Source organism: Salmo salar, chromosome 12, assembly GCF_965601325.2.
Source record: "Salmo salar chromosome 12, fSalSal1, whole genome shotgun sequence".
Classification (NCBI taxonomy): Eukaryota; Metazoa; Chordata; class Actinopteri; order Salmoniformes; family Salmonidae; genus Salmo; species Salmo salar.
The window spans coordinates 90,750,385-90,772,124 of record NC_138302.1 but is presented as its reverse complement, the minus strand read 5'-3'; the positions used below and the strand labels follow the sequence as shown (position 1 = coordinate 90,772,124).

Below are 21,740 nucleotides of genomic sequence, written 5' to 3'. Positions count from 1 at the left end.
GACAACAAAGTTAAGGTATTGTAGTGGCCATCACAAAGCCCTGACCTCAATCCCATAGAAAATGTGTGGGCAGAACTGAAAAAGTGTGTGCGAGCAAGGAGGCCTACAAACCTGACTCAGTTACACCAACTCTGTCAGGAGGAATGGGCCAAATTCAACCAACTTATTGTGGGAAGCTTGTGGAAGGGTACCCGAAATGTTTGACCCAAGTTAAACAATTTAAAGGTAATGCTACCAAATACTAATTGAGTGTATGTAAACTTCTGACCCACTGAGAATGTGATGAAAGAAATAAAAGCTGAAATAAATCATTCTCTCTACTATTATTCTGACATTTCACATTCTTAAATTAAAGTGGTGATCCTAACTGACCTAAAACAGGGAATTTTTTACTTGGATTAAATGTCAGGAATTGTGAAAAATTGAGTTTAAATGTATTTGGCTAAGGTGTATGTAAACTTCCGATTTCAACTGTATATAAGGTCCCACAGTTGACAGTGCATGTCAGAGCAAAAACCAAGCCATGAGGTCAAAGGTATTGTTCTTAGAGCTCCGAGACAAGATTATGTCGAGCCACAGATCTGGGGAAGGGTACAAAAAAAAATTGCAGCATTGAAGGTCCCGAAGAACACAATGGCCACCATCATTCTTAAATGGGAAAAGTTTGACTGTCAGGTGTGTGCGTACTGGTAGCGAAGTCAGGTGCAGGAGAGCAGAGATTTGTGAACAGGCGCACACTTTATTGAGGCAAAAGTGCAAAATGCGCAAAACAGTCACAATAATTATGTTTAACAATAAACATCTTCGTGAAATACCACGGGGAAAAAACAAACCAATCAACAACAAACACGTAACACAAACAATCTTACACAAAGACATGATGGGGAACAGAGGAATAAATACATGTAGATTGATTAGGGAATGAAAACCAGGAGTGCAGGGAACAAGACAAAACAAATGGATACATGAAAAATGGAGCGGCGATGGCTAGAAAGCCGGTGACGTCGACCGCCGAACGCCGCCCGAACAAGGAGCGAAGCCGACTTCGGCGGAAGTCGTGACATTGACACCACCAAGACTCTTCCTAGTGCTGGCTGCCCAGTCAAACTGAGCAATCGGGGTAGAAGGTCCTTGGTCAGGGAGGTGCCCAATAAACCAATGGTCGTTCTGACAGCTCCAGAGATCCTCTGTGGAGATGGAGAACCTTCCAGAAGGACAACCATCTCTGCAGCACTCCATCAATCATGCCTTTATGGTAGAGTGGCCAGACGGAAGCCACTCCTCAGTAAAAGGCACATGACAGCCCGCTTGGACTTTGTCAAAAGGCACCTAAAGGACTCTCAGACCATGAGAAACAAGATTCTCTGGTCTGATGAAACCAAGATTGAACTCTTTGGCATGAATGCCAAGCATCACGTCTGGAGGAAACCTGGCACCATGCCTACGGTGAAGCATGGTGGTGGCAGCATCATGCTGTGGGGATGTTTTTCAGATGCAGGGACTGGGAGACTAGTCAGGATCGAGGGAAAGATGAACGGAGCAAAGTACAGAGAGATCCTTGATGGAAACCTGCTCCAGAGCACTCAGGACCTCAGACTGGGATGAAGGTTCACCTTCCAACAGGACAAAGACCCTAAGCAGACAGCCAAGACAACGCAGGAGTGGCTTCAGGACAAGTCTCTGAATGGCCTTGAGTGGCCCAGCCAGAGCCAGGACTTGAATCCGATCAGACATCTCTGGAGAGACCTGAAAATAGCTGTGCAAGCTCCCTAAACACATGTTTGCCATGCTTGTAGCGTTATACCTAAGAAGACTCGAGGCTGTAATCACTGCCAAAGGTGCTTCAACAAAGTACAGGGTAAAGAGTCTGAATACTTATGTAAATGTGATATTTTGCATCTTCCTACAAATAATTGTCTTTGCCTACTGAAAGCATGAGTCTCTGTGCACAGGACTTTTTCTGTGGTTACTGTAATGACTGGGATCAAACCATGACACTCAATTACACACTCACCAATGACGTATACAAAACATGTGTGTATGTCTATGCCTCATTCTCACACACACACACACACACACACACACACACACACACACACACACACACACACACACACACACACACACACACACACACACACACACACACACACACACTCCTTAATGGCTTAATTATTCACATTCCTGTGTGCTAGCCAGGCAATGAATCCGTTTTTCATGAGTGTAGAGTACAGTATGTAGCTCTAAGCCCAGGTTATTAATACATCCATACAGAACAACCAATGCCTGGGAGACAAGCCATACCCATAACATATTTCATAAATGTGCAAAATGTTCTAAAACCCTGTTTACACTTTGTCATTATGGGGTATTGTGTGTAGATTGATCAGGATTTGTATTTATTTAATCAATTTTAGAATAAGGCTTTAACATAACAAAATGTGGAAAAGGTCAAGGGGTCTGAATACTGAATGAATATATCTGACCATCACCCCTGGTGAGACAAAACCGCATCTCGTCAATGAAGATAACTTTTTGCCAGTCCTGTCTGGTCCAGCGACGGTGGGTTGTGCCCATAGGTGACATTGTTGCCGGTAATGTCTGGTGAGGACCTGCCTTACAACAGGCCTACAAGACCTCAGTCCAGCTTCTTTTAGCCTATTGCGGACAGTCTGAGTACTGATGGAGGGATTGTTTGTTCCTGGTGTAACTCAGGCAGTTGTTGTTACCATCCAGACAAGTGAAAATGATGGTCAGTAAAGAAAACTTTAAGCTCGTTGCCCCTTGATAACCAGCGCACTTCTGTATGTTGTAAAAGCGTTACATGGTCGCTGCCCAATTAATTGCATAGTGCAGAAAATACACAAGAGTTCAGGGGCCTTGCTTTGACAAAGTTAACCTTTTTCACTGTAGTGTACAAAACGTCTTTCAAGCTGTCAGGCATTCCTTTGGCAGCAAGAGCCTCTCGGTGGATGCTGCAGTGTACCCAAGTGGCGTCGGGAGCAACTGCTTGCACGCGCGTTACTGCTCCGCTATGTCTCCCTGTCATGGCTTTTGCGCCATCAGTACAGATACCAACATCAGCAGCAGCTACGTTTGGCTACATACGAACCATTAGTGGAATTCCCACGAGAGAGAAACGCTTAATGTGATTGGATGTTAATTATTTGACTAGGCTACCTGTATTTGACATTGTGTTATTTTGCGGAACACTAGATGGTTTAATTTTATTTTTGGCAGTGAAACAAGGCTACTCAGGTGAGAAAAAAACCTCACCCAAATGTATAGCCCCGTTGGAAATATAAATGGACTGTTTGAAAATTTGAAGAAATAAAAGAAAATATATATATATATTTTTAAGTGTGAATCACATTTTTATTTGGCGTACCCCTGACGGCATTGCGCGTACCCCTGACGGCATTGCGCGTACCCCTGACGGCATTGCGCGTACCCCTGACGGCATTGCGCGTACCCCTGACGGCATTGCGCGTACCCCTGACGGCATTGCGCGTACCCCTGACGGCATTGCGCGTACCCCTGCGGGTTTGGGAATACCTGGGTTATGTGATGCGCGAAAGACGCTACTGAATGTGGTGGCCAGTTGGAAGGCACGACTCATTCATTCTGCAGAACAGCAATGTTGGACTATATGCCTACAGGAGGGAGCTGTTGAGGATGGACGGCTTATTGGTGTGTTATCAACTTATTTCAACTATATTTGCCATTGCTAAAGCAGCTAATTGTCTTAATGGTTCTGTCTTTGTAGCTATGTTTTTATTTATTTTTCTTGGTACGGCATTGTATATTCCCCATGGGCTTTAAAGCGATGATTTTAAACATATATGGTTAATTAGAGGCTTTTAAAAATACAAAAAGCCAAAGTCATGCACGAGCACTGAGGCTGAGAACAATTGGTATTTATCAATGGTTATCTCCTACCGCCGTGCGTATGATGCTCATAGAATTGTTTGATAAATCACCCTTTTTCTATGCTTACGAACATTCCATTCTTAAGTAGTATTCTGGAATAGTTTCTACGCAATATTGATAAATGAGGCCCTTGGGCTTTAGCAGAGTGTTTTCAATACTTCCTATAGAGAATCAGTAAGCAGAGCTCTGTTGTTATGCAATGTGTTAACTTGCCATTAAATGGAATGCACTCCACTAGTCCCAGACGGCCCCTTTTATTAAAGTGGAAAATGCACTTTTAAATGAATAAAGAATAGAATATGACCCCCACATCCTGGTCACTGAATGGAAACAATAATACACTACCCTGGAGCCTCTGTGGAGAGAATTGTGTGGCAGGTTATGTGTTGTTGGAAGTTGTCAGGTAACTAGAGTTTGTACAGGAGAAACAGTCATGACAAGAGTCCTCCTTGCTGTTTTTCCTATTTTGTTGCATTACAACCTGTAATTTAAATAGATTTTTTATTTGGATTTAATGTAATGGACATACACAAAATAGTCCAAATTGTGAAGAAAAAAACTACTTCTTTAAAATTATATATATATATATATATATATATATATATATATATATATATATATATATATATATATATATATATATATATATACTGCTCAAAAAAATAAAGGGAACACTTAAACAACACATCCTAGATCTGAATGAAAGAAATAATCTTATTAAATACTTTTTTCTTTACATAGTTGAATGTGCTGACAACAAAATCACACAAAAATAATAAATGGAAATCCAATTTATCAACCCATGGAGGTCTAGATTTGGAGTCACACTCAAAATTAAAGTGGAAAACCACACTACAGGCTGATCCAACTTTGATGTAATGTCCTTAAAACAAGTCAAAATGAGGCTCAGTAGTGTGTGTGGCCTCCACGTGCCTGTATGACCTCCCTACAACGCCTGGGCATGCTCCTGATGAGGTGGCGGATGGTCTCCTGAGGGATCTCCTCCCAGACCTGGACTAAAGCATCCGCCAACTCCTGGACAGTCTGTGGTGCAACGTGGCGTTGGTGGATGGAGCGAGACATGATGTCCCAGATGTGCTCAATTGGATTCAGGTCTGGGGAACGGGCGGGCCAGTCCATAGCATCGATGCCTTCCTCTTGCAAGAACTGCTGACACACTCCAGCCACATGAGGTCTAGCATTGTCTTGCATTAGGAGGAACCCAGGGCCAACCGCACCAGCATATGGTCTCACAAGGGGCCTGAGGATCTCATCTCGGTACCTAATGGCAGTCAGGCTACCTCTGGCGAGCACATGGAGGGCTGTGCGGCCCCCTAAAGAAATGCCACCCCACACCATGACTGACCCACCGCCAAACCGGTCATGCTGGAGGATGTTGCAGGCAGCAGAATGTTCTCCACGGCGTCTCCAGACTCTGTCACGTCTGTCACGTGCTCAGTGTGAACCTGCTTTCATCTGTGAAGAGCACAGGGCGCCAGTGGCGAATTTGCCAATCTTGGTGTTTTCTGGTAAATGCCAAACGTCCTGAACGGTGTTGGGCTGTAAGCACAACCCCCACAGTATATATATATACTGCTCAAAAAAATAAAGGGAACACTTAAACAACACATTCTAGATCTGAATGAAAGAAATAATCTTATTAAATACTTTTTTAAATTCTTCCAACTTCAACAGTATATATATATATATACTGTTGAAGTTGGAAGTTTATGTACACTTAGGTTGGAGTCATTGAAACTCATTTTTCAACCACTCCACAAATTTCTTGTCAACAAACTATAGTTTTGGCAAGTCGGTTAGGACATCTACTTTGTCTATGACACAAGTAATTTTTCAAACAATTGTTTACAGACAGATTATTTCACTTATAATTCACTGTATCACAATTCCAGCGGGTCAGAAGTTTACATACACTAAGTTGACTGTGCCTTTAAACAGCTTGGAAAATTCCAGAAAATGATGTCATGGCTTTAGAAGCGTCTGATAGGCTAATTGACATAATTTGAGTCAATGGGAGGTGTACCTGTGGATGTATTTCAAGGCCTACCTTGAAGTGCCTCTTTGCTTGACATCATGGGAAAATCAAAAGAAATCAGCCAAGACCTCAGAAAAAAATGGGAGACCTCCACAAGTCTGGTTCATCCATGTGAAATTTCCAAATGCCTGAAGGTACCATGTTCATCTGTACAAACAATAGTACGCAAGTATAAACACCATGGGACCACGCAGCCGTCATACCGCTCAGGAAGGAGACGCGTTCTGTCTCCTAGAGTTGAACGTACTTTGGTGCGAAAAGTGCAAATCAATCCCAGAACAACAGCAAAGGACCTTGTGAAGATGCTGGAGGACACAGGAACAGAAGTATCTATATCCACAGTAAAATGAGTCCTATATCGACATAACCTGAAAGGCTGCTCAGCAAGGAAGAAGCCACTGCTCCAAAACCGCCATAAAAAGCCAGACTACGGTTTGCAACTGCACATGGGGACAAAGATCGCACTTTTTGGAGAAATGTCCTCTGGTCTGATGAAACAAAAATAGAACTGTTTGGCCATAATGACCATTGTTATGTTTGGTGGAAAAAGGGGGAGGCTTGCAAGCCGAAGAACACCATCTCAACCTTGAAGCACGGGGGTGGCAGCATCATGTTGTGGGGGTGCTTTGCTGCAGGAGGGACTGGTGCGTTTCACAAAATAGATACCATCATGAGGGAGGAAAATGATGTGGATATGTTGAAGCAAGATCTCAAGACATCAGTCAGGAAGTTAAAGCTTGGTCGCAAATGGGTCTTCCAAATGGACAATGACCCCAAGCATACTTCCAAAGTTGTGGCAAAATGGCTTAAGGACAAGAAAGTCAAGGTATTGTAGTGGTCATCACAAAGCCCTGACCTCAATCCCATTGAACATTTGTGGACAGAACTCAAAAAGCGTGTGCGAGCAAGGAGGCCTAGAAACCTGACTCAGTTACACCAGCTCTGTCAGGAGGAATGGGCCAAATTCAACCAACTTATTGTGGGAAGCTTGTGGAAGGCTACCCGAAACGTTTGACCGAAGTTAAACAATTTAAAGGCAATGCTACCAAATACTAATTGAGTGTATGTAAACTTCTGACCCACTGGGAATGTGATGAAAGAAATAAAAGCTGAAATAAATCATTCTCTCTACTATTATTCTGACATTTCACTATAGTTTTGTCAAGTCAGTTAGGACATCTACTTTGTGCATGACACAAGTAATTTTTCCAACAATTGTTTACAGACAGTTATTTGACTTATAATTCACTGTGTTTCCTGTTTCTTCTACAGGTGCCGGGGAGTCTGGGAAAAGCACCATCGTCAAGCAGATGAAGTGAGTTACAGAGAGCTGTAACAGATCAGGACATGTCATGACCTCTTTAATAGATGATGCCCTCTATCCTCTAGTGGTTTATTCAGTCCTAGTCCCAGTCCTTGTTGGATTGATCTACAATGCTACTGTACACTGCTGATCCAGAGCTGGCAAACAGTCAATCAGGCTTGTTGAGCACAGGCATATTCATTTGCTTTTTAGGAAGACATATGGAGGGCAAATCTTCCTGTCTGCGGTAGTTGGGCTGGCTTCCTCGTGTCTTCCTATCCATAATTGTCTTTGGCTACTGATAGCATGAGTCTCAGTGCACAGGACTTTTACTGTGGTTACTGTAATGACTGGGATCAAACCATGACACTCAATTACACACTCACCAATGACGTATACAAAACATATGTGTGTATGTCTATGCCTCATTCTCACACACACACACACACACACACACTCCTTAATGGCTTAATTATTCACATTCCTGTGGGCTAGCCAGGCGATGAATCAGTTTTTCATGAGTGTAGAGTACAGAATGTAGCTCTAAACCCAGGTTGTTAATACAGCCATACAGAACAACCAATGCTTTGAAGACAGACCATACCCGTAACACAGCACAGCCTGCTCTGCTCTGAAGCACCAGCTCTGTCTCTTACCACAGAGATCATGTCAACATAAAAGCAGAGCAGGGAGAATGGTTGCCTTTTTTTTCCCATAACACCTGTAGATATAATTATAATATTTATTGTGTAACTAACTGGGTTAAATCCCAGTACTTTTCCTAGCCGTTAGTGTCAAGCTTACAGGCCTGTTTATTCATGAGATGATATTGGCTTATTCATGTCTTCGTCTTGGTGCTACTGTTCTCTTTCTGCACTGCATCCTGCATTCTGATGAAGTCTGGATGCTATCATCACACTGAAACACACACACATACACACACACTTAACATGCAGGGCATTCCCCTGTGCATGACAAGCTGAGGCATGGTCAGACACATCACTAATATGTAGAGGTTTGCACAGGACTGCACTGACTGTCTGTATCAGCTGGTTGCCTAGCGGTTAGAACGTTGGGCTAGTTACTGAAAGGTTGCTGGTTCGAATACCAGAGCTGACAAGGTGTAAAATCTCTTGATGTGCCTTTGAGCAAGGCAATTAACCCTTATTTGCTCCAGGGGTGCTGTACTACTGAAGCTGACCTTGTAAAACAACACATTTCACTGCACCTATCTGGTGTATGTGACAATAAATACATTTATTATTATCATCTTAGAGTAACTAGCCGTTCTACCAAACGTTACGGTCATTGATTGAACACCCAAACTCTTAGCAGCTAGAAGTCCTAACATATTGAGCACATTTAACACTGTATGAAATACATAACCTGTCAACCATACTGCCCAATGACTGTATATATGAATGGACAAAGCCATGGATCACGTGACATCATGTATAACTATGTGAAGACTCAATAGAGTATTGAAGCTAAATTAAGTCTGTTAAGATGGTGTCTCATGGGGACATAACATGCTCAGTTTGAGCTACTCCAGGAAGTGACGTTACAGGCCAGCTCAGTGCTGCCCCCTCATAAGTCAAGTTATATGCCGACCTGGGTACTGCAGGCTACCATTAGCAACACAATTATCCTTATAACTTCTTCTGGGTGCGACTTTAAAATAATCGGTTAAAGTACATACATTTGGTGTATTAGAAGCAATTATTGGTCCCATGATTATCTTTGCAACATTTTTTAATTTACAAGAAGATTGACATTTTTCCATTCACTATAATGGGGGATCCTGTTTTCTGCTAACAATGCCTGCAGTACCACGGCCGGTCTTGAACCTCTGTGGCTTCAATTATTATTATTATTTTACATTTAACCTTTATTTAACTAAGCATGTCAGTTAAGAACAAATTCTTATTTACAATGACAGCCTACCCCGACCAAACTGGGCCAATTGTGCGCCGCCTTATGGGACTCCCGATCACGGCCGGATGTGATACAGCGTGGATTTGAACAAGGGACCGTAGTGACGCCTCTTGCACTGAGATCCAGTGCCTTAGCCCGCTGCACCACTCGGGAGCCCCAATGTGAGGGGCAGTCGTTCTCCCCTGATGCTGCCCAAGCACCTTTTTAAACCCCCGTTCTCCACCTGTCCTCCTTTTCTCTTAGTAACATTTGTGCCCCCTTCTATTCCTCACTTGAGTGACATCAGAAGAATGCTCAGGTGTGTTCTTCTTCATCAGGATCATCCATGAGGATGGCTACTCAGAAGACGAGTGTAAGCAGTACAGGGCTGTGGTCTACAGCAACACCATCCAGTCCATCATGGCTATCATCAAGGCCATGGGCAACCTCAAGATCGACTACACAGAGGCCTCCAGAGAGGTAAGACACATACATGCAAACACACACACACACACACACACACACACACACACACACACACACACACACACACACTCACACACACTATGTTAGGCAGTCAGATGATTAGAGAAGAGGTACAGCTTTGCTTCTACACATCCACTAAAGCTCTTGAGTAACAATGTCCTGGGCACTGAAGTCAAGGTTAGTCACTATAATCCATGACCTCATGAAGCCAAGGTTAGTCACTATAATCCATGACCTCATGAAGCCAAGGTTAGTCACTATCATCCATAACCCCATGAAGTCAAGGTTAGTCACTATAATCCATGACCTCATGAAGTCAAGGTTAGTCACTATAATCCATGACCTCATGAAGCCAAGGTTAGTCACTGTCATCCATAACCCCATGAAGCCAAGGTTAGTCACTATAATCCATGACCTCATGAAGCCAAGGTTAGTCACTATAATCCATGACCTCATGAAGTCAAGGTTAGTCACTATAATCCATGACCTCATGAAGCCAAGGTTTAGTCACTGTCATCCATGACCTCATGAAGCCAAGGTTAGTCACTATAATCCATGACCTCATGAAGCCAAGGTTAGTCACTATAATCCATGACCTCATGAAGCCAAGGTTAGTCACTATAATCCATGACCTCATGAAGCCAAGGTTAGTCACTATAATCCATGACCTCATGAAGTCAAGGTTAGTCACTATCATCCATGACCTCATGAAGCCAAGGTTAGTCACTATAATCCATGACCTCATGAAGCCAAGGTTAGTCACTGTCATCCATGACCTCATGAAGCCAAGGTTAGTCACTGTCATCCATAACCCCATGAAGTCAAGGTTAGTCACTATCATCCATAACCCCATGAAGTCAAGGTTAGGCACTGTCATCCATAACCCCATGAAGTCAAGGTTAGTCACTGTCATCCATCACCCCATGAAGTCAAGGTTAGTCACTATCATCCATAACCCCATGAATCAAGGTTAGTCACTATCATCCATAACCCCATGAAGTCAAGGTTAGTCACTGTCATCCATAACCCCATGAAGTCAAGGTTAGTCAATGTCATCCATCACCCCATGAAGTCAAGGTTAGTCACTATCATCCATAACCCCATGAAGTCAAGGTTAGTCACTATCATCCATAACCCCATGAAGTCAAGGTTAGTCACTGTCATCCATAACCCCATGAAGTCAAGGTTAGTCACTATCATCCATAACCCCATGAAGTCAAGGTTAGTCACTATCATCCATAACCCCATGAATCAAGGTTAGTCACTGTCATCCATGACCTCATGAAGCCAAGGTTAGTCACTGTCATCCATCACCCCATGAAGTCAAGGTTAGTCACTATCATCCATAACCCCATGAATCAAGGTTAGTCACTATCATCCATCACCCCATGAAGTCAAGGTTAGTCACTGTCATCCATAACCCCATGAAGTCAAGGTTAGACACTGTCATCCAAAAGCCCATGAAGTCAAGGTTAGTCACTATCATCCATATCCCCATGAAGTCAAGGTTAGTCACTGTCATCCATAACCCCATGAAGTCAAGGTTAGTCACTGTCATCCAAAAGCCCATGAAGTCAAGGTTAGTCACTGTCATCCATAACCCCATGAAGTCAAGTTTAGGCACTGTCATCCATAACCCCATGAAGTCAAGGTTAGTCACTGTCATCCATAACCCCATGAAGTCAAGGTTAGTCACTGTCATCCATAACCCCATGAAGTCAAGGTTAGTCACTGTCATCCATAACCCCATGAAGTCAAGGTTAGTCACTGTCATCCATCACCCCATGAAGTCAAGGTTAGTCACTATCATCCATAACCCCATGAAGTCAAGGTTAGTCACTGTCATCCATAACCCCATGCCCGATCCAAGAAGCCATTACATGCAGTCACACAGTTTGAAAAGAACGCCAACTTCCGCTAATAGGAGACTGTTCTTACCATCATGTAACCGTTGACATACACCCCCCCCCCCCCCAAGAAAACTGAATAACACAAGTATTTTTCTACAAGCACTGACTTTGCTTACCATACTTACCAATCCTATCCTATCTTAATCTATTATATTTTACTATACCTACCAATCCTATCTTATTCTACTTTATCTTACTATACCTACCAATCCTATCTTCTCTTACTATACCTACCAATCCTATCTTCTCTTACTATACCTACCAATCCTATCTTATCTTATCTTATCTTATCTTATCTTACTATACCTACCAATCCTATCTTATTCTACCTTATCTTACTATACCTACCAATCCTATTTTATCCTATCCTGTCTTACTATACCTACCAATCCTATCTTATTCTACCTTATCTTACTATACCTTCCAATCCTATCTTCTCTTACTATACCTACCAATCCTATCTTCTCTTACTATACCTACCAATCCTATCTTATCCTATCTTATCTTACTATACCTACCATTCCTTTCTTTTCTATCTTATCTTACTATACCTACCAATCCTATCTTATTCTTTCTTATCTTACCATACCTACCAATCCTATCTTATTCTTTCTTATCTTACCATACCTACCAATCCCATCTTATTCTATCTTATCATACTATACCTACCAATTCTATCGTATCTTATCTTACTATACCTACCAATCCTATGACTGGAACGAATTGCAAAAATCACTGAAGTTGGAGACTTATATTTCCCTCACTAACTTTAAGCGTCAGCTGTCAGACCAGCTTACCGATCACTGCAGCTGTACACAGCTGTAAATAGCCCATCCAACCAACTACCTACCTCATCCCCATATTTGTTTTTGTTTTTCTGCTCTTTTGCACACCAGTATTTCTACTTGCACATCCTCATCTGCACATATATCTCTCCAGTGTAAATTGCTAAATTGTAATTACTTCTCCACTATTGGCCTATTTATTGCCTTACCTCCTTACTTCATTTGCACCCACTGTATACAGATTTTTCTATTGTGTTATTAACTGTACGTTTGTTTATCCCATGTGAAACTTTGTGTTGTTGTTTTTGTCGCACTGCTTTGCTTTATCTTGGCCAGGTCGCAGTTGTAAATGAGAACTTGCTCTCAACTGGCCTACCTGGTTAAATAAAGGTGAAATAAAATAAATATAAAATGTTATCTTATACCTACCAATCCTTTCTTATTCTATTTTATCTTACTATACCTACCAATCCTATCTTATTCTACCTTATCTTACTATACCTACCAATCCTATCTTATTCTATCTTATCCTACTATACCTCTACAAAATACTATACCTCTCCTTATCAGAAAAGAGCTATTGGCCAACTGAGGTCACATGTTGCTCGTAAAGTTCTGTCCTGACTCTCCTGTAAAACTCCCCCTTGAGCCTTATCTCCATGTGCTTGTGGAACAGACATGGTTTCTCAGGCAGGTACTGGTGGTGGTAGGGGAAGCTGGCCATGTATAGGGACTTCCAGTAGCACTCACAATGCCAGATCTCTGAGAAACTTGGGAGGTCTTGACCTAGTCACACAAAACCAGTTCTAGATGCACAATGCCTTCAGAACGTCTTCAGACCCCTTGACTTTTTCCACATTTAGTTACGTTACAACCTTATTCTAAAATTGATTAAATTGTATTTTTCCCCCTCATCAATTTACACACAATACCCCATAATGACAAAGCAAAAACAGGTTTTTAGAAATGTTTGCACATTTATATATATTTTTTAATGAAATATTACATTTACATAAGTATTCAGACCCTTTACTCAGTACTTTGTTGAAATACCTTTGGCAGCGATTACAGCATAGAGTCTTCTTGGATATGACGCTACAAGCTTGGCACACCTGTATTTGGGGAGTTTCTCCCATTCTTCTCTGCAGAGCCTTTCAAGCTCTGTCAGGTTGAATGGGGAGCGTTGCTGCACAGCTATTTTCAGGTCTCTCCAGAGATGTTCAATTGGGTTCAAGTCCAGGCTCTGGCTGGGCCACTCAAGGACATTCTAAGACTTGTTCCGAAGCCACTACTGTGTTATCTTGGCTGTGTGCTTAGGGTCGTTGTCCTGTTGGAAGGTGAACCTTTGCCTCAGTCAGGTCCTGAGCGCTCTGTAGCAGGTTTTCATCAAGGACCTCTCTGTTCTTTGCTCCGTTCATCTTTGCCTCGTTCCTGACTAGTCTCCCAGTCCCTGCATCTGAAAAACATCCCCACAGCATGATGCTGCCACTACCATGCTTCACTGTAGGGATGGTGCCAGGTTTCCTCCAGACGTGACACTTGGCATTCAAGCCAAAGAGTTCAATCTTGGTTTCATCAGACCAGAGAATCTTGTTTCTCATGGTCTGAGAGTCTTTAGGTGCCTTTTGGCAAACTCCAAGCGAGCTGTCATGTGCCTTTTACTGATGAGTGGCTTCCGTCTGGTCACTCTAAGGCCTAATTGCTGAAGTGCTGCAGAGATGGTTGTCCTTCTGGAAGGTTCTCCCATCTCCACAGAAGAACTCTAGAGCTCTGTCAGAGTGACCATCGTGTTCTTGGTCACCTCCCTGACCAAGGCCCTTCTTCCCCGATTGCTCAGTTTGGCCGGGCGGCCAGCTCTAGGAAGAGTCTTGGTGATTCTAAACTGTTTCAATTTAAAAGTGATGGAGGCCACTGTGCTCTTGGGGACCTTCAATGCTGCAGACATTTTTTGGTACCCTTCCCCAGATCTGTGCCTCGACACAATCCTGTCTCGGAGCTCTACGGACAATTCCTTCGACCTCATGGCTTGGTTTTTGCTCTGACTTGCACTGCCAACTGTTGGACCTTATATAGACAGGTGTGTGCCTTTCCAAATCATGTCCAATCAATTGAATTTACCACGGGTGGACTCCAATCAAGTTGTATAAACATCTCAAGGATGATCAATGGAAACAGGATGCACCTGAGCTCAATTTCTAGTCTCATAGCAACGGGTCTGAATACTTTGTCAATATAGGGTATTGTGTGTAGATTGCTGAGGATTTTTTTTTAATCCATTTTAGAATAAGGCTGTAACTTAACAAAATGTGGAAAAAGTCAAGGGGTCTGAATACTTTCCGAAGGCACTGTACCTAAATGCGTTCTAGAAATGGATGTTGAGAAATACACAAAAATAAACAACGAACCAAATCCTGGTAAGAATGTACTATTTAATTGTAACCATTGATTATGATAGGAAAATACTGATGTCCCTGTGCCATCCATGGTATGGACTGGTTAAATTGCTGGGTATTGAAGTTCATTGTTGAAAAATGTATATAATCTTGGATAGCAGAAGCAAGTCACAGGTCTAGGCATGGGCTTGTTGCTACCAAAACTGAGTTCCAAATCAATATTGTATATCAACAGTACCTATCAACCAAACATTCTAAATTCTACTGAAGTTGCTGTTTTTAATTGTGATATCATTATATTAAAATGTGAGTGTATTGAAATGAATTGAATTGCCATGGCAAAGAAATAGAATGGGTTTCAAATCAACGGTGTTGCTCTTATCAAGCAAACATTCTAAATTCAAACATTCTAAATTCAAACATTCTACTAACTTTGCTTTGCTTGATTTTGTATTTTTATTATTCAAAATTGCCATGACAATTGCCAACCATTATGCACACACACGAACCCCCCCCCCCCCCACACACACTTACAGTGGGGACTCTTGAGGTTCAGACCTGCTCTCTCCTCAGTGCTCAGATAGACAGAGAGCGAGAGAGCAGTTGAAAGAGAGATTGAGACGCCCTGACCTGAGAGAGATGGTTTATTTCTCTATGTTGTTAGGTCAGGGTGTGGGGTGGGCATTCTATGCTTCATATTTCTATGTTTTGGCCAGGTATGGTTTCCAATCAGAGGCAGCTGCTTATCGTTGTCTCTGATTGGAAACCATACTTAGGCAGCCCTTTTTCCCTCCTTGAGTTGTGGGATCTTATTTTTGTACTGCTCGTTATAGCCTGCAAGACGTGACGGTCGTTTGTCATTTGTTTATTATTTTGTTTAAGTGTTCTGATTTAAAATAAATATAAAGATGAACACGTACCACGCTGCACCTTGGTCTACTCCTTTGGACGATCGTTACAGGGTCCCTAACCCATTGAAGTTGGAATTTGTAAGGGTTATGGCTGTAAGATCCCGGATAGCACTGACCATTGAGAGAGAGAAGGTAGAGGCTGTGAGTGTGTTTTCCTGCAACCACGAGGGCAATGCAGGCTTGATCATGAAGAAACGTGAATTGTGCTGAAAAAGGAGAAGGCGCGCTAACTAAGGGTTTTTATTTAAAGCTGCTGACAGGACACATTTTACAAGCAGATTTCCTTTGCAGGCAATTTCTGCAGCGTAGGCACTGTGCACCTCAAGTGAATAACCTGTCTCAAAAACTCCTTCTGCTACTGCTGCCAGCCGCAAATACGGATTATTATCATTATACTATTATTATTAATAATAATATTAAAACGATAACAACGATAGCATTAACAACTCAGGCAGATAGAAAGGCTTCATTCCCAACCCATATTCATTATTCACACACACACACACACACCACACACACACACACACACACACAGCTTCACTGCTCTCACCTATCACACTCAATGAGTCAGCAATAAGGTGTCCAGTGCTCCTGTGAAGAGGGTTCAGCCTGTGAACTAGGGATGGGCATGAGTAATCGAATACTTGAGTACTTGAAGTCAAAACTCGATCTTTAACCAGAGATAAAATGTTAAAATACTGTCAAACTTTTTGGTGGAATGTGCTTTGTGGCTGCCTGAACGGGCAAGTGAAATCCCCCCCCCCCCCCTTTTCTTTTTTTATAATAATATCGTTGTCTTGGAGAGAAAGTTCATTTGCTTTGACTCTAGTGGTCCATATGTACATGTGCAATTGCGGGGCACAACAAAAAATAAACCAAGCCAAGCATCACACAGTTCTTCTCCCTAATTTCTTATCTCTCTCCGAGTTGGGCATCTCCGGCGCGGCCCACGCTTGGATTGCGTCCTACCTGACAGGTCGCTCCTACCAGGTGGCGTGGCGAGAATCTGTCTCCGCACCATGCGCTCTCACCACTGGTGTCCCCCAGGGCTCTGTTCTAGGCCCTCTCCTATTCTCGCTATACACCAAGTCACTTGGCTCTGTCATATCCTCACATGGTCTCTCCTATCATTGCTATGCAGACGACACACAATTAATCTTCTCCTTTCCCCCTTCTGATAACCAGGCGGCGAATCGCATCTCTGCATGTCTGTCAGAAATATCAGTGTGGATGACGGATCACCAGCTCAAGCTGAACCTCGGCAAGACGGAGCTGCTCTTCCTCCCGGGGAAGGACTGCCCGTTCCATGATCTCGCCATCACGGTTGACAACTCCCTTGTCCCCTCCTCCCAGAGTGCTAAGAACCTTGGCGTGATCCTGGACAACACCCTGTCGTTCTCCACTAACATCAAGGCGGTGACCCAATCCTGTAGGTTCATGCTCTACAACATTCGCAGAGTACGACCCTGCCTCACACAGGAAGCGGCGCAGGTCCTAATCCAGGCACTTGTCACCTCCCGTCTGGATTACTGCAACTCGCTGTTGGCTGGGCTCCCTGCCTGTGCCATTAAACCCCTACAACTCATCCAGAACGCCACAGCCCGTCTGGTGTTCAACCTTCCCAAGTTCTCTCACGTCACCCCGCTCCTCCGCTCTCTCCACTGGCTTCCAGTTGAAGCTCGCATCCGCTACAAGACCATGGTGATTGCCTACAGAGCTGTGAAGGGAACAGCACCTCCATACCTTCAGGCTCTGATCAGGCCCTACACCCAAACAAGGGCACTGCGTTCATCCACCTCTGGCCTGCTGGCCCCCCTACCTCTGAGGAAGCACAGTTCCTGCTCAGCCCAGTCAAAACTGTTCGCTGCTCTGGCACCCCACTGGTGGAACATGCTCCCTCACGACGCCAGGACAGCGGAGTCAATCACCACCTTCCGGAGACACCTGAAACCCCACCTCTTTAAGGAATACCTAGGATAGGATAAAGTAATCCTTCTAACCCCCCCGCCCACCCCCCCTTAAAAGATTTAGATGCACTATTGTAAAGTGGTTGTTCCACTGGATATCATAAGGTGAATGCACCAATTTGTAAGTCGCTCTGGATAAGAGCGTCTGCTAAATGACTTAAATGTAAAATGTAAATGTAATTTCCATTTCTCCTCCGTGTTGCTTTCCGACCGCTCCCTCTGATAGTGCTGTGATGATAGCGGTATCGCAATGGGTTTTCCATGGCAAAAATGAAAACACGAAGCAGGATTTACTTCTTGGTCCTTTAAAAACCTGCTGTATGTAAAATATTGTGTGCTATAGCTTGGAAAATAAATGTGACTCTGGATGACAACATAATGGTGCTTGTTTCCTACATTAGGGCTGTATTCCAAAATAAGTTAAATCCGCTTCATGTTTTGTTTCCTTTGCACAACCCTAACGAGTATCGCGTATTTTCATCAGAATCATTAAACCTAGGCCTACTCACCAATCTGATGTAGTGGCCGTAATTCACGTAATTCAGTGTTCAATGTTGAATTGTTAATCCATTTGGAAAAGTCCAAAGAACAGGCAGAATAAACTAAATCGAACGTCTGTATATCGACATTTAGTTTTGTAATCCAGATTAATTTATTTTTACCTCGTGAAATGTAGCCCTATTTCAAATCTTTGATAATAACTTTTCCACATGCGAGATCTGTGTCACTTGTTCTATTTTATTCTGTTACATGTTTTTTACTATAACATAGGTGTGTCTTGACTGTGATAAGGGCTTGTGAAATAAGAGCGTCTTGTCTGCTAAATTAACAAAACAAGGCTATGCCATTTCACAGTCATAGGCTTCTACAAGCAAGCCCCACATTGCTGGTTAGTACCTTTTTGAAGATTGTGTTCCACGGTATAATATAATGAATCTAAAATGGCACCTTTATTTTTTGAGTGAATATATATGGGGTAATTTAGCAATTAGGATTTATCTGTAATGGTTATAATAAATTAAGCATTGTTACGCACTGTTGGTATTGATAAATGCCCATATTTTTAAAAATGTTTTCCTAAAATATATATTTTTCCATTAGAGTACTCAAGTATATAACAAAAAAATATGGTAGTACTCAAACAGACAAAACATTTGAAATGCCCATCCATACTGTGATCAAACTGTCAACATGTTTCTCAAAGAGGGCTAACACATTTTTAGGAAGCTCCAGTGTATTGCAGTATATGTCAGAGGGCTTCAGTCTTGAGTCTATAGCTGGAGGATGGGTGAATGCGCTTTATTACTGTAATCTAGTCTCCTGCATGGCCTGAGGGTCTAACAGGGATACAGGGCTGAGGAGAGAGGCTGCCGTGGTCATTACGGGAGGATGGATGGGTACACACCTCTGTGTCCTCAGACCATCGTTCATGCCACTGGACGTATTGATACTTGCTCTGCTTCCTATGCAGGCATTTAGCTCACCGGCTGCCACAAACATACTCTCATACAGTACATTAGACAACAGCCAACATGTATGCATACTTTAGACAGTGATGCACAAGAACACACATAGAACATTGCATAGACACACACACACACTCGTACACGCAGGCATGCACGGATGCACACACACACGGGTACTGGTGCCCAGAATTGGCTCAATGAGTCATCGTAAGCCCAGTTCCCAGGGAGAGGAAATCGAGCCTCCATATGCTGTGTCATTTCATTTGCTTTGTCATTTCAAATCCAGAGAAAGATGCTGAAAACATGGCAAAATATCCTCTGTGAACTGCACTCCCAGTCTCAAATTGAACTGTACATTTATGACCATTTTGTTCCAGTTCACTAAATTGATTGATTATTCAATTTGAGCTTTGCTAATTTGCTATTATGGAAACAGGTGACACAGCAGATCTGCATACTGTATGTGTGTGTGGGTGGAGAGGTGTTGGCTCAGTGGACAGTATGCAGAGCTGTTCATCCGTCTGCTCTGCTGAGTCTCTGGGCATGGAGGTGTCTGGTTCTCTGAGCCTAGCCAGCTGTTCATCCGTCTGCTCTGCTGAGTCTCTGGGCATGGAGGTGTCTGGTTCTCTGAGCCTAGCCAGCTGTTCATCCGTCTGCTCTGCTGAGTCTCTGGGCATGGAGGTGTCTGGTTCTCTGAGCTTAGCCAGCTGTTCATCCGTCTGCTCTGCTGAGTCTCTGGGCATGGAGGTGTCTGGTTCTCTGAGCCTAGCCAGCTGTTCATCCGTCTGCTCTGCTGAGTCTCTGGGCATGGAGGTGTCTGGTTCTCTGAGCTTAGCCAGCTGTTCATCCGTCTGCTCTGCTGAGTCTCTGGGCATGGAGGAGTCTGGTTCTCTGAGCCTAGCCAGCTGTTCATCCGTCTGCTCTGCTGAGTCTCTGGGCATGGAGGTGTCTGGTTCTCTGAGCTTAGCCAGCTGTTCATCCGTCTGCTCTGCTGAGTCTCTGGGCATGGAGGTGTCTGGTTCTCTGAGCCTAGCCAGCTGTTCATCCGTCTGCTCTGCTGAGTCTCTGGGCATGGAGGTGTCTGGTTCTCTGAGCCTAGCCAGCTGTTCATCCGTCTGCTCTGCTGAGTCTCTGGGCATGGAGGTGTCTGGTTCTCTGAGCTTAGCCAGCTGTTCATCCGTCTGCTCTGCTGAGTCTCTGGGCATGGAGGAGTCTGGTTCTCTTATGTTGTTCTTGTCTATAACTGTTCTGTACTCTGTCATGTATATGTATGTTCTGTGTGGACCCCAGAAAGAGTAGCTGCTGCACACATCCTAATAAACTAAACTAAACTAAACTCATTATCTTCACATTGGCGACTGAACTGTGCTGTGTCATCATCGCTATCACGCCAATCATCCCTGTCTATTTACACTACACCATGGGAGTCTGGTGGCCCCTTAATTGGGGAGGACAGGCTCATGGTAATGGCTGGAGCAGAATAAGTGGAATGGTTTGATTCCATTCCATTTGCTCCGTTCCAGTCATTATTATGAGCCATCCTCCCCTCAGCAGCCTCCACTGCAGTACACAGATGGTAGAGGGAGAAACACCCAGAGGAAATATATATCCTGCCTGCCACTGGCTTCCACTGGCACACTTTATTACAACACTACATTATTTATCATCCAGACGCCTTGTCCACAGACACCAATATATCTCCCATATTAGCCATCCACACAGTGTAGATTACCTGGCCTCATTGGCCACCTGTCAAAACAACCCAATATGTATTAGTTTAATCTGCTTCACTCAATCATTGTCTCTTATGGCTAGAGAGACCCTTTAACGATTTATGATGAGATCTTCCATCATCACTGTAGATGTGCTTGCTTTGTCAAATCCTCTCCCCAGAGGTCCTTACACACAGCCATACCTCACTGCTCTAAAAAAACAAAAGTTTGACTGACTGTTGGCTGTACATTTGGTGATAATATGGGTTCTCCCTCCCTCCTCAGATTTAAACATTAGCCCTCTACCTCTGTGTCTGTAGTAATAACTGTTCCCTAGTACTGTGGTACGTGGTACCTTGCAGCCTCCTAGCTTTGCCCATAATGTCCCTCTCCTGTCCCCTCCCGTCCCCTGCAGGACGATGCCCGCCAGCTCTTTGCCCTGTCGGCTGCTGCTGAGGCGCAGGGCATCCTGCCCGACGACCTGTCCAAAGTGATCCGCCGCCTGTGGGCCGACAGCGGGGTGCAAGGCTGCTTCACGCGCTCCCGGGAGTACCAGCTCAACGACTCAGCCGCATAGTGAGTAGACATAGTGTGTTTCAATTATGAACAAATTCTTATTTACAATGAAGCCTAGCAAGAGGCCTCCTGTGGGACGGGGGCTGAGATTATAAATAAATGTAGGACAAAACGCACATTGTGATAAAAGAGACACCACAACACTAGATAAAGAGAGACCTAAGACAACAACACAACATGGCAGCAACACAACATGGCAGCAACACAACATGACAGCAACACAACATGACAGCAACACAACATGACAGCAACACAACATGACAGCAACACAACATAGCAACACAACATAGCAACACAACATAGCAACACAACATGACAGCAACACAACATG

General features: G+C 43.5%; 1 protein-coding gene across 2 annotated transcripts in view; it reads left to right on the top strand.

Moving 5' to 3' along the window:
* The window catches only part of gnai2b (guanine nucleotide binding protein (G protein), alpha inhibiting activity polypeptide 2b), a 94,808-nt gene that overhangs the window by 55,806 nt on the left and 17,262 nt on the right, over positions 1–21,740 (top strand). For both annotated transcript variants that reach the window (XM_014133883.3, XM_014133882.3), the window contains 3 exons: positions 7,259–7,301; positions 9,542–9,683; positions 21,249–21,409. In XM_014133883.3, coding sequence (XP_013989358.1) covers positions 7,259–7,301; positions 9,542–9,683; positions 21,249–21,409 — 346 coding nt within the window. The remainder of the gene's footprint in view (positions 1–7,258; positions 7,302–9,541; positions 9,684–21,248; positions 21,410–21,740) is intronic.